The sequence below is a fragment of the Typopeltis vanoorti genome, chromosome 11 (assembly GCF_054136105.1).
Source record: "Typopeltis vanoorti isolate ZY-2024b chromosome 11, IOZ_Tvanoo_1.0, whole genome shotgun sequence".
Classification (NCBI taxonomy): Eukaryota; Metazoa; Arthropoda; class Arachnida; order Uropygi; family Thelyphonidae; genus Typopeltis; species Typopeltis vanoorti.
The window spans coordinates 53520001-53532186 of NC_143559.1; the positions used below are offsets into that span (position 1 = coordinate 53520001).

Below are 12186 nucleotides of genomic sequence, written 5' to 3' on the forward strand. Positions count from 1 at the left end.
TTGCTAAAATTGTAAGATTAAGGATTATGATAATGGGAAAGATTATGGTTTCATTGAAAAAGCCTTTATCACTATGTGTAGATTGGATCACCTGGTTTTTAAGGGATGAGAACATATTGGGGAGGGAAGATAGACTATATTGGCATTGGGAATGTTGGATTGAAGACAAATTCAGAAAATGCAATTATATGCAGAGCTTTTTGGAGAAGAGGTGCAATATGACTGAAACATACAAATTGGTGAGGAGGATTTACTGGATTAATTGTGAAAGAGACTTTTCATAGAACAAAAGGGACTGTGGTAGAACAAGAGGCCATTTCTGGCAGCTGTATAATGAGAATGGGTGAAGAGCAGGTTCTCTGCATGGAGTGGATAGTATAGTGAATGCAGAAATATTTAAATAAGTTTAGGGCACAATTTGGTGAGCTTTGTATGCTCCACCATCATTACAAGATGCTCTCATAAAGATGAATGATAAATCTACTTCCAACTTAGATAGCAAGTCATCATATAAAATGCTTTCATCTGATGATTAACCAGGTTCTTAATCTTGTTAGAGATCTGAATTGTTTGGTTCTTGCCTTCAGTGATGGAGATTATAACTCCAGGAATGAAATGGAACATAGGAATACTATAAGATAGTTGGTAAGGAGTAATTGATGAGTCTAGATAGTGAAGGCAGATGGCTGTTGCTGCCCTTTCTATAATTTTTGAGAGTACTGAGACCAAAGCAATAGGGCAATAATTTTATTGACTTTTATCTCTCATTTTAGGAACAGGCTGGATATGCTTGCTTCCAAGCAACTGGATAGATGCTAAATGAGTATGATAGTTTGATGAGGATGACAGAAGATGGGTGCGAGTTCTGGAACATGTGCTTTTAGTACAACTCAAAGAATACCATCAGGACTGGAGATGTATGGGTATCAAGGTGAGTATTTTTCCGATGGCCTTCTGACAAAATTTCATAGAAGGTATATATACTGTGGCTAGTGTGTGAAATAATAGAAGATCTGCCTTAATCAACTATACAAGAGATGGAGTTAAAAAAACAAGAGGGATACATTATCATTTTACCATCAGGATATGAGAGGTGGAAATATGGAAGGCCTGAAGCTGGGTCCCATAGCTTTGGCCAGGAGACAAGCTTAGTACATTTGGTCATTACAAATGTCAGCGTAGGATTTTGGAGGCTGAAGTTGTTGACTGGAGCCATTGGGCATATGCTGAATTTTTGACTTGAATTGCTTTGGACAGTTGTTGGAGATCCAAGGTTTGCATAAGAATCAAGGATTCTGAGTAGAGTGGGGAATAAAAGTACCCATTTTGGCAAGAATAATTTCTGATTATTGGCACTATGACAGTGTAATGGAAACGAGGCATGGATGTCCCAAAGGTCATTCCATTTGGCACTTTGTAGTACCGCCACAGAATACTAAGCAGAGATTGACTGGGAAAAAGAATCCCATAGAAAGAAGACATGAACAGGGTTAAGTTATGGTCAGATTTGCCAAGAGGAGAGCTAACATCACCTGTGTATTTGGATGTAGGACTAGTTACAGAATGGCCCAAGATGTTGGAGTTATCTTAAATTCTGGTGGGTTGGTGAACAGTTTGTGTTAAATCATTACTGACAGCAAACAGTCTGAATTGTAGATATCAAAATCACCAAGGAAAATTCTCATTGTTAGGGTAATTCAACTGCATATGATCAACTTTCAAAGACAGATAGTCAAGAAGTTAATTGAAGTGAGAATTAGGAGAACATAGATGCAGCAAATGAAGGCAATAAAGTGTGATAAAGAAATCTTGAACCAAAACAGATCATATAAAGGATCCAGATGCAATAACCTTTTGCATGGGATGTTAGACCTGGCAAAAGCACAAATCCCAGCCATCTTGCAAAAAAAGCATCATGGAAGATGTAATAAGGAAAGTTGAGGTGAGATATAGAGGGATACCAGTTGTGGTTCAGTGATAAACAGAACATCAGGTTTGAATGTGTAGGTTGTGCTGAGCAATGATATTGGAAATAAGATCTCTGTTGTCAGTGAAGTCAATCTGAGAGGTTTTACTTGGAATTTGATGTTGTGTTGGATTTTTTTACTTGTATTTTTTGGAGCATTTTGTATATTTTTAAGAGATTTTTGGTGATATTTTGTTGGAGTTTTTTTTAGCTGCAGTGCTTCTGATTTTTTTTGTACTGTTAATCATAGTTGAATGGGAAATGTAAAGAACATGGGTTTAAAGATGGTCATCAACATCTGGATAACTCCACACAGGAGTTACCCAGACTTCAATCCACGTATGGCCTTTGACAGTGCCCACCACAAACTGATGCACTCTACCTCCCTCCAGGCACAACTTGGCAAAGTAAACAGAAGTAGAATTATTTGCCAGAAAGAGTTATCAGCAGGTTCGGTCTCATGTACTGTCTGGTAGCTGTCCTGCAGAAACTGCTTTACAGCTATATCCTTGAATGGAGATACTGGCTCCCTAGTGAAAAGATTAAGATGTGGGGAGCATGAACACCCATCATACGTGATTTAAGTCTAGTTGGCATCATATCCTCCAACTCGGGAAGGTATGCTTTTAAGGTGGCAATACTTTGCCTCACCAGAGCTCCCTTTGTGGAAACAAGCCATATCATGAGAAAGTGGGGAGACTTGGCTATATATATATATATATATATATATATTGCCTCATCATCCCTTAACATAATGAAGAGAAAATAAAATATAAGCCTCTTTTCAACTCCAAGAACACCACTATGCCACTGCATATTAAGCTCTTATGAAAACCTTTGCTAAAGCATTGAAACAAAATGGACCTACATTGTAGTTCCTAATTTGATGACTATACTTGTTGCACCTCAAATGAGGAACTAGAATGCAGGTCCATTAAGAATTCAGAAAGTTTCAGTAAATAGAATCTAAAATCATTTGGTGATATTATTAAAGGTAAATAATAAATATGGAAATTTAATTCATAGACTACACCAGTTTTAATTTTAGTTATAAATTCCTCATATTCAATAGTATAATTAATAATAAATTCTCAAACTATTTACTTGTATTCTTGATTCTGGAAGCTTAATTTTTGCTGCTACTTCTTCCCTTGTAAAGATATCTGGATATCGAGTCTTTTTAAATAATTCTTCCAAAACTTCTAATTGGCTCTTTGTAAATGTAGTCCTTTCTCTTCTTTGTTTCCGGGGTGCTGGAGATGGTGCTAAAATAAAATTTAACATAAGTAACCTTTATACCTTTGAATGCTTATAAAATAGTTTAGTTTAGTTTAGTTTGGAAATCATAATCTTAAGAATGCTTATAAAATAGTTTAGTTTAGTTTAGTTTGGAAATCATAATCTTAAGTTTCTGTTATTATTATCAACAGACCTCCATGGAGTCAAGAGACTCATTGGAGGTCCCACTCTCACACACATACATGAGCTATCATACTTCAATTTAATGCATTCACTGTCCCTGCACTCACCACACTATCAGACAATGCATTCCAATCACCCATCACTCTCCATGCAAAAACTCCACTCCTTACCCCCCTTGTTCAAACCTACCTTATACAGCTTCCAGGGATGGCCTCTTGTTCTCCCCCATCTCCAGATATTTATGAAAAATATCATCCACGTTAATCTGGTAATTATCCTTTACCAGCTTATATGTCTTGATCATGTCTCTCCTCTTCCTTCTATCCACTGGGCTCTGTAATTTGCATTCTCTGAACCTGTGCTCATATTCCAGAAACCATATTGTCGACAGGGTCTAGCCTAGAGGTAGGCTGCCTCACGCCGCGGCTTAATAAGGGCGCTCGTTCAGCCATATTGCGGTAGGTTTGCCCTTGACTCGCTGAATACTGCAACTAGGAACAATTTACTTTCGGAGGGTAGCGCGTTCGGAAAGAAGTTTTTCCAAGATTAAACTGATTAAAAATTATTTGCGAAAAGCAGTGACCCAAGAAAGATTGGTTGGTCTAGCAACTATATCGATTGGTGCGGACATAGCTTATAATTTAAATTTAGAAGAGCTTATAAACAGTTTTATTGTGTGATATCCCTGTAGAACAAACATTTAATTAATATTATTATGTAATCATTTTGCATTCGTGTTTCTCTTGTAATAAAAACAAAATAGTAATTGGAGATTCTTATATTTTTGTCTTATAATTCATCAGGGGCAATATTTAATTGTTTGCCTCAGGGCTCGATCTAATCTGGCGATGGCCCTGGGTCCGAGCAAAGTTATTCTATGAATTTTCGCCTTCGTTTGTTTATATTCGTTTTCACAAAGTTTATTGTTGCGCATTTAATAAACAAGATGTCAGTACTTTAAAAAAAAAAAAAAAAGCATAGCATTTTGGCAAAAAATGTTAGTCCAAAATGTTTCTTAAATCTCAGTAAAAAATCACCGGGGTCGAATCTCGTGAATATTATTATTTTCAACTCCTAGATGTCGCCACCATGCAGTTTTCACAGTACGCACTCAAGGACACGCACGCACCGGCAAACGAAAAGCGAATAAGTGCCATTTTATCCTTACTGTTGCCTTGTAAAGTTAACGATAGGACAGCATTGTTCACGTGCAACAAAATAATATTAATTACGAAGTTTTAAAAAAAAAAAAGTATAAAACAGCATAAAATAAATGAAGCTAACCACATCCATTTTAGGGCTGTCAGAAGACTACGCTTAACTTTTTTATTAAACAAGTAAATGGAAAAATCATCATCATCATGCATATCAAGGATTTAGGCCTATCATGGCCTGTTCCGGCCTTAGAAGTCATCGTTTAAGAGGACGTTCTGGTTTTCTTTTTCCTAATGGCTTGTACTTTAAGGCTTGTTTTGGTAATCTGTTTTCATTCTTTGAACGTGTTCCATCCATTTATGTTTATATTTTAAAATTTTTTCTATTACTGGTTCTTGGTTTAATTCTTTCATAATTTCTTCATTTATTTTGTGATCAGATAGGGTATACTTTGCAGTTTCTCTCAAACTTCATTTCTGCTGTTGTTAATCTTTGTTTGTCTTTTTGTTTTATTGTCCAGATTTCGCTTTCATACATTAAGACTGGTAGGGCTAATGTATTGTATACTTTTAGTCTGGTTTGTTTTTGAACTAGGTTTGGTTTAAATATAGAGTTAATTACACCTGTTATTTTTAAATATTTTGCAATTTTTACGTATATATCTTTTTCATATGTGATCGTACATCCTAGGTAGTTAAATGAATTCACCTTTCTAAGATCTTGTTATTCATTACTATTTTAGTTTTTGCTCGATCTTGTCCTTTAAAGGCCATAGTTTTTGATTTTTCTGTTGATATTATCATACCATAATCTTTGGATATCTCATTTAGATCTAAAATAGCTTTCTGTAGTTTATCTTCAGAATTTGTAATTATTATTTGGTCGTCGGCAAAGAGGAGAGTGTTTAAGTTTACTGTAGGAGAAAGTTTAATTCCTTGATGTAAATTTTTTATTCCATTTTATTATTATTTCATTTAAGTAGATATTAAAAAGAGTTGCTGAGATGGGACATCCCTGTCGGACCCCTTGGTGTATCTCTCTCGTATATGATAGCTCGTGATTTAATCTTATTTGTATTTGATTATTTTCATATATACTTATGATAGCTTTTAGGATATTATTTGGTATTTATCTTTCTTTTAATATGTTAAATAATATGTTTCTTTTAACTTTGTCAAATGCTTTTTCAAAGTCAATAAATGCAATATGTGTTTCTAAATTGTATTCTCTTCTTTTCTCTATTATTAATTTTAGGCAAAAGGCTGGGTCTATACATGATCGTCCTTTTCTAAATCCATTCTGTACTTCTAGAATAAAGTTTTCGGAATATTTCATTAGTTTGTTATTTAAGATTCTGCTATATATTTTGAAACAGGAATTTAGTATACTGATACCTCTATAGTTTTTAGGGTCATCTCTATTACCTTTTTTAGATAGGAATCACAATTGCTTTTTTCCATTCTATTTGGGGGAGATACCAGTTGAGTAAATTTTATTTAAAAATAATAAGTCTTTCTTTGAATCTAGTTCCTGCATATTTATATAGTTCTGAACCTAGTTTATCTTCTCCAGGTGATTTTCCGTTTCTTCTTTCTTTCAGGCTGATTTCTAATTCTTCTTTAGTTATTTCCTTTTCATTAATTGTTTGCCAGTTGTCTTTTTTAAAATATTTGTCTGTCCACGATTCTGTGTAGTAATTTAATGGAAGAATAGATAAAATAATTCATAATCTGATTTGTAATCGTTAATCATGAATATGTTAATTATCTCTAAAATACCTGTATAATTCTACAGTATTGCGAAAATTTTTGTCTGGCCATAATATCATTTTTTTTTAGAAGGTTACATAACATTTATGACTTCAAGTAAACTAAAAATGGGATGCATTGTTGCTGTTGTCGTCGTTGTTCAGGGTTCTCTCGAATTTTCCTCATCCGTCCCTTTAGGACTGGATGAGGTTGTACCCTCCAATGAGGGAATTCTATGTGACTGTAAAATCCGTGCGTGTTCACGGGGCCGGTTTGCCTGTTCTGAGAGACGAAAAACACGAGTTTTCGGGAGGAGGGGGATGCCTCTGTATGAGACCGGCTAACTCAGCTTTAGTCTTCCTCACGTCACTGACGTGCATCGAACCAAAGGGCTTCGTCTATGCCGACTGAGCTATGGAGGCTATGTGGAATGTATTCATTTTGATATAACGGAAATTTAAGAGTATTTTTTAATATCTAGTAAAATTAATTATCAGTATCCCACCTGAGTACTCCCCCCCCCTCCCAAAAAAAAAAAAGTTTCTCATTCATGCACACATTAAAGGAATTGTTTACTAATAAAATCTGGTTGCAAGTTTCATGCAGCAAGTATTTCCTTTCCTCTCCATATAGAGAGAAAAAGATTTAATGGCAATATATTTGGACTAAGTTTCTACTCCTAGAACGACCGACTATTACTGATCTGTCTTCTCTCATTTCTTTCTGATATATTGTTTTCTTTCTCTTTCCTCTCTCTATTTTAAAATTAAAAGTAACATCACTACAGTAGTGATGTTACTTTTTTTATCGGAAAATATTTGACATCTGTAATGATATCACAAGACCTATCCGAGAAAAAAAATAAATAAAAATCTGAATGCAAATTTTTCACACATAGTCCAAAATTAAATTAATAAGATGATGTTCCAAAAATGGAATGATCCTATTGGGAAGTTAAAATTTTTCACCTTTTCAAGGGGCGTGAATCAGAGTTCTGAAAATGCATTTTGGACCTGCAAGGAAAGGAATTTTAAAGTCCTTACGTCACTTAAAAGTTTTATTCCATTCAAAATATTGAAGAATTATGATTAAATTTATGAGGCAGGTAATTTATATTTTGCAAATACGGTAGAAAATTTTGCACCTCACTGGTGTAAAAGAGAAATGTCAAAATATTTCTCTTTTACACCAGTGAGGTGCGAAATATTAGTACCAAAGCACCGATTTAGTAACTCTGGACATAAACTTCAACATAATCAGAGGTGTATCTAAATGGTACGAAGAAGGGGGGGGGGGGGAGTGTGTTAGTGAATGCCACAAGACAAAATTTGAATACCTCGATATCTTAAACACTTTCCCAGAAAGCTTTTTCCCCTTCCCATCCTAGTTTGCGAGCGCGTCATTTGCGATTTACACATGAAATTTATTTGATTATCTTTTGAACTAGAATTCAGCAGCTTAGTTACAATCCCCCCACCTCAATTCTGAAAAACGATGTTTCACTGCTGTAAAGTTCTGCACCCCCCCCCCCCTTCCTTCCACTCCTCCAACGTTCTGTCTATGTCAAGGAAGCAAATACGCAAGTTATGTCCTCTTGAGCAGCAGTTAGGGTTGACCCTAGTCAACCATGAGCCGGAGGGGGGGGCTGTGATTTTCTAAAAATAAAATCACAAAAAGGTATTATGTAAATTATATATTTGTATTCAACTGAATAATATACGCATACATATCAAAACGATATTAATAAGTAAGAGCACGAGCTACTGTCTGTTCCTTTCAATTTTAGTCTTTTGACGACGTACTTCGTTACGGAGTTCCCCCCCCCCCCCCCCCAACACACACACACACACACACTGCGGAATATCTCAGTACTTGTGCTGGAATTTTATAAAGATTAGTTACAGTTTAATTATTACTGCGCATTCATTATTGAATCAATTAGTATAAACATTATTTTTTACGAGTTTGCTGGAGAAGTATATTTTTTGACTATTAACAATCACTCCCGCTCCCCATCCCTAAATGAAAAGTATTAGTAATAGATTTCCGTTAATCAGAAATAATACCTGAGTAATAGATTTCCGTTAACCGGAAATCTATTACTCGAAATCTGAAAAAGTTGGAACGGTCACAAGAAAATGTCATCTGTTTATCTGTAATTCTTTTTAAGAACTGCGTTTCATAGAAGAAAAAAAAATTCTTTTGTTCTCCTTATAATTCATTACGAAACATTTAATCCTGAATACCTGATTAACAGTTTCACTAATTCTAGTTAGTTCAAAATACATAATGTAGGCCGAGGAATGGAATTTATGCAGCTACGGAGAGATAATTACCAGAGATAGCAAAAGATGGAATGGAAGGGATTTGGTGTTTGAGAGTTCTGGATCTGGTGATTGCAGACGATGTGTGTCCTACCCACCGAGATAGCATTTTTTGCCTCCAGCTGGTGTGATCATACAGTTCTTGACCTGGGTTGTAGCTAAGCATATAGAATCTTTAGTTAAGACAGGGTGTACGTGGAACTGCAGAGCCACTCATTACACCAAACTTAGGCGATATCTGGGAACAATGCCATGGCATAAAAAACTTCAAGAGAAGATGTTAGCAACGCATAGGAAATGCTCAAGAGATATATTAGGAAGGGATTATCTGACTACATAGCTAGAACTGGAAGGATAAATGAGGTGAGAGTTAAATGGATGAGCGGCATCCTTAACCAAACTCAAAAAACAATGCTCAGGAAATATACAGAGAAAGGCGATCAGCAATTCATGGATACACTGCAATATACTACGCGTGCAAGATGGATGACCAGCATGTTAAGGAAGGCAGAATCAGATGAGAGGAAAGTAGCTCAGCAGGCCAAAGAAAATCCCAGAGCTTTGGTTACATGGCAAGCAAAAGAAAGAACGATTATGGCTGGATAACTTTACTGAACGTCGACAATAAGGAGGTGAACAGAGTAGAAGAAATCGTCTGTTTTTCAAATCTGCTTCATCCATCAGAGGTATTACGCAGTGATGCGAGAAGAGACGTAACGATGCTTATGATATTACAAAATCTCAAATGCAAATTCTTCCATGGAATTGGATAGGATGGCAGTCCGTGTTTAACAAGAATGAGAGTTGGTATTGTCTCTGACTAGATGTTTCATTGAAATCATCTGGCAAGAGCCCCAATTTGGGTAGAAAGAGGACAAAATAGTTCCGTTACATAAAGAAAGCTCCAAGACATTATTAGCAAGTTATAAACTGATCAGTATCTTAGGAGAAAAGTTGTTAATTAATTTTTCTAATGCGTTAACCATAACTTCCTGGAATTCAGGAAGTGAATAGACAGGAATATGATACTATGGAGCAGCACTGTTGTGCGAAAGGTAGATCTTGTCTACCTAAGACGACTTACCCTTCACACAGTCGTGCTGCTCATGTTCCGTAGTAAAGTGACAGTTGAGCTGGATACAAGGAAATGACACGGTGATACTGATCGACTTTGCAAAGACATTTGATAGGATATCATGCAAAACTGTTACGTAAATTGGAGCAAATGGGGATTGATTGGAACTGGTGACATGGATAAAAGGACTGGTGAACAAACATCACGTAGTGCGGAGTTAAAGCCTAGAGAATGCAGGTAACAAGTGTACTGCAAGAGTTCTGTACTTGGGCCATTGCTATTTAACTTGTACATTTATTACAAGGGAATGATTTGAAAGGAAGTATCCAGTTTTTTGCAAGTGATGGAATGGGGAACAGCAATAGTTAAATTGGATATAGAGATGGTACAAGATGATTTAAATAAACTGGTTTCAAGTTTTAATGTGCAGTGTTGTGTCCCTTGGGAAAAGATCGAAACTGCGTATTACTTTAATGAAACTGGACTATACGAAATTGAAGCAAGGAGTGTGGAAATGATATTGAACAGGATTTTAAGTTAAAGGATACACTGCGAAAAAAGTAGGAAAAAACAGCTCACAGGATCGCTTAGCTGTATAACATACACCAAAGAAGCAAGAATAAGAAGGTTATTATTGTTTCGGGATTTCTTGGATGTGGAAAGTGTTGAAGAAGATCGAATAGTGAGTGACCAAAATGGTCACTGCACTGTAGAATGCTTCCTCGGAGGATACACAAACTTTGGGTTACCAAGTTTACTTAATAGGAAGAAAAAAGGAGGATACAATAGAAACGTATTAAATTACTAAAAATTAACTACTCAGAGGGTTTTTTTTTTTTTTTTGTCAAATGCTAAAGAAATTGAATAGTTAACAATATCGTGAGATCTTTATGTGAATCCTACCCACGAAAGTTTATAAGCCTATTCTACGTTTAGCACCGTGGACAGGCTGACAGTTAAATAATCCAGAAAACTATTTTAGAGACCAAGAACAGCGCTTTTCAGGCTAATAAACGTGATCCCATATTCCAATAAGCGGGAAGATGGTCACACCAGGTGATAAACTATTTCTACCTAAGAAAATCACAAACATTCATGCCCGTGGCGGGATTGAAACACTCAACCTATTGCTCGGAGAGCGGGTATGCTAACCACTCACCAGGCCGGCATTTACTGCTGGTTGTAGTTAGAGTAGGCATTGGCAGTACGTTTAGGCAGCTAAGATCATCAGGTGAGCTATGTCTCAGTTATATTTGTGCTTTGGCCAGTTTGTTGTGAGGAAAAATGAGATGATCAGAATTCTGGAAGAAACAACTGTGAGAGGGGATGGGGGGGGGGTATTTATCTCTGTTAAATTCTCCTGCCCGTTTGCCTGGTCTCTTCAAGTGGAAGAGACTTAGCAAGATCTTAAACATTCCTCGCTTCCCAGACGGGATTTGAACCTAGATCTTTCCACCTAGAGGGATGTCGTTCTTCTGTTTGTGCTGCAATGACACATATAGTCAGGATTTCACCATCATCTAATTTATGTCGTATAATTTATAATAATGATGCCTTTTGGAGGTGGAGGGTATAATCGAATCCCTCCTTGCGTTAGAATCGGGTGCACTTTTTTTCCTCCTGAAACCAAAACTCCTCCCCCCCCCTCCCCCGAAAAAAAAATACAGACAGCAAAGTAAGGAGAATTAAAAAAAATTCTCTATCATGGCAATTAGATGACTATATGATTTGGTTGTTACGATCCTTTGGGCTTAACACTTTAAGGGGAAAATATATAAACTACGACTTCATAGAAGCCAGAGATTCTAACTGATTATTAGAGCTTTTTAAGTTAACGTCCTGTATTAAAAGATTAGCTGATATTTTCAGAATTATTAGTAGGTATTTACAATTAAAATTATATGACTAGAAATGGAATAAGTAATTATTTGTTCAATAACTACAGAATTTACTAGGTGTGATTATTATTATTTCTTTTTAATTTTTTATCTAAGATGCCTTCAGAATACTGTGATAAAATTGATATAACAAGCACAAAAAGACCAAATTAAGAAAACATCAACTGAATTCTTTAGTGAGTTTCGCACTTTCCTGTTCTAGAGACCAAAGTTATATGTTTGGTTTCTAATACAGGTTTCAGGACTTTATAAATAAACAAAATACAAAAAATAAAACGAATTAAAAATATTTTTAAAAAATCTTAGATAGTAGGATTAACTGCAGGCTTTAACCTGTGCGTGGGAATCACATAAAAATGTGAGAGAATAAGTAAAGCTGGTGTAGTGCAGGAACCAATTGAATTAATATATACAGTATATGGAAGAAGAAAGAAATCACTAAACGACCAAACTAACAGTACAAACCGATTTTAATATATCGATGGCACAGAGGGAGGTAAGAAAGAAAAAAAAAAATAGTTGATCGAATTACTTTGAAAAATGTCACAGATAATTTTGGGGAAATTTGAAAGAAGAGCTGGCAACTGGCAACTGCAGA

At 35.7% G+C, this 12186-nt stretch overlaps 1 protein-coding gene across 1 annotated transcript in view; it reads right to left on the bottom strand.

The window, feature by feature from the left end:
* Positions 1-12186, bottom strand: part of LOC150101584 (homeobox protein OTX2-like) — a 99644-nt gene that overhangs the window by 20343 nt on the left and 67115 nt on the right. The window contains exon 2 of the mRNA XM_090400848.1: positions 3071-3231. Coding sequence (XP_090256974.1) covers positions 3071-3231 — 161 coding nt within the window. The remainder of the gene's footprint in view (positions 1-3070; positions 3232-12186) is intronic.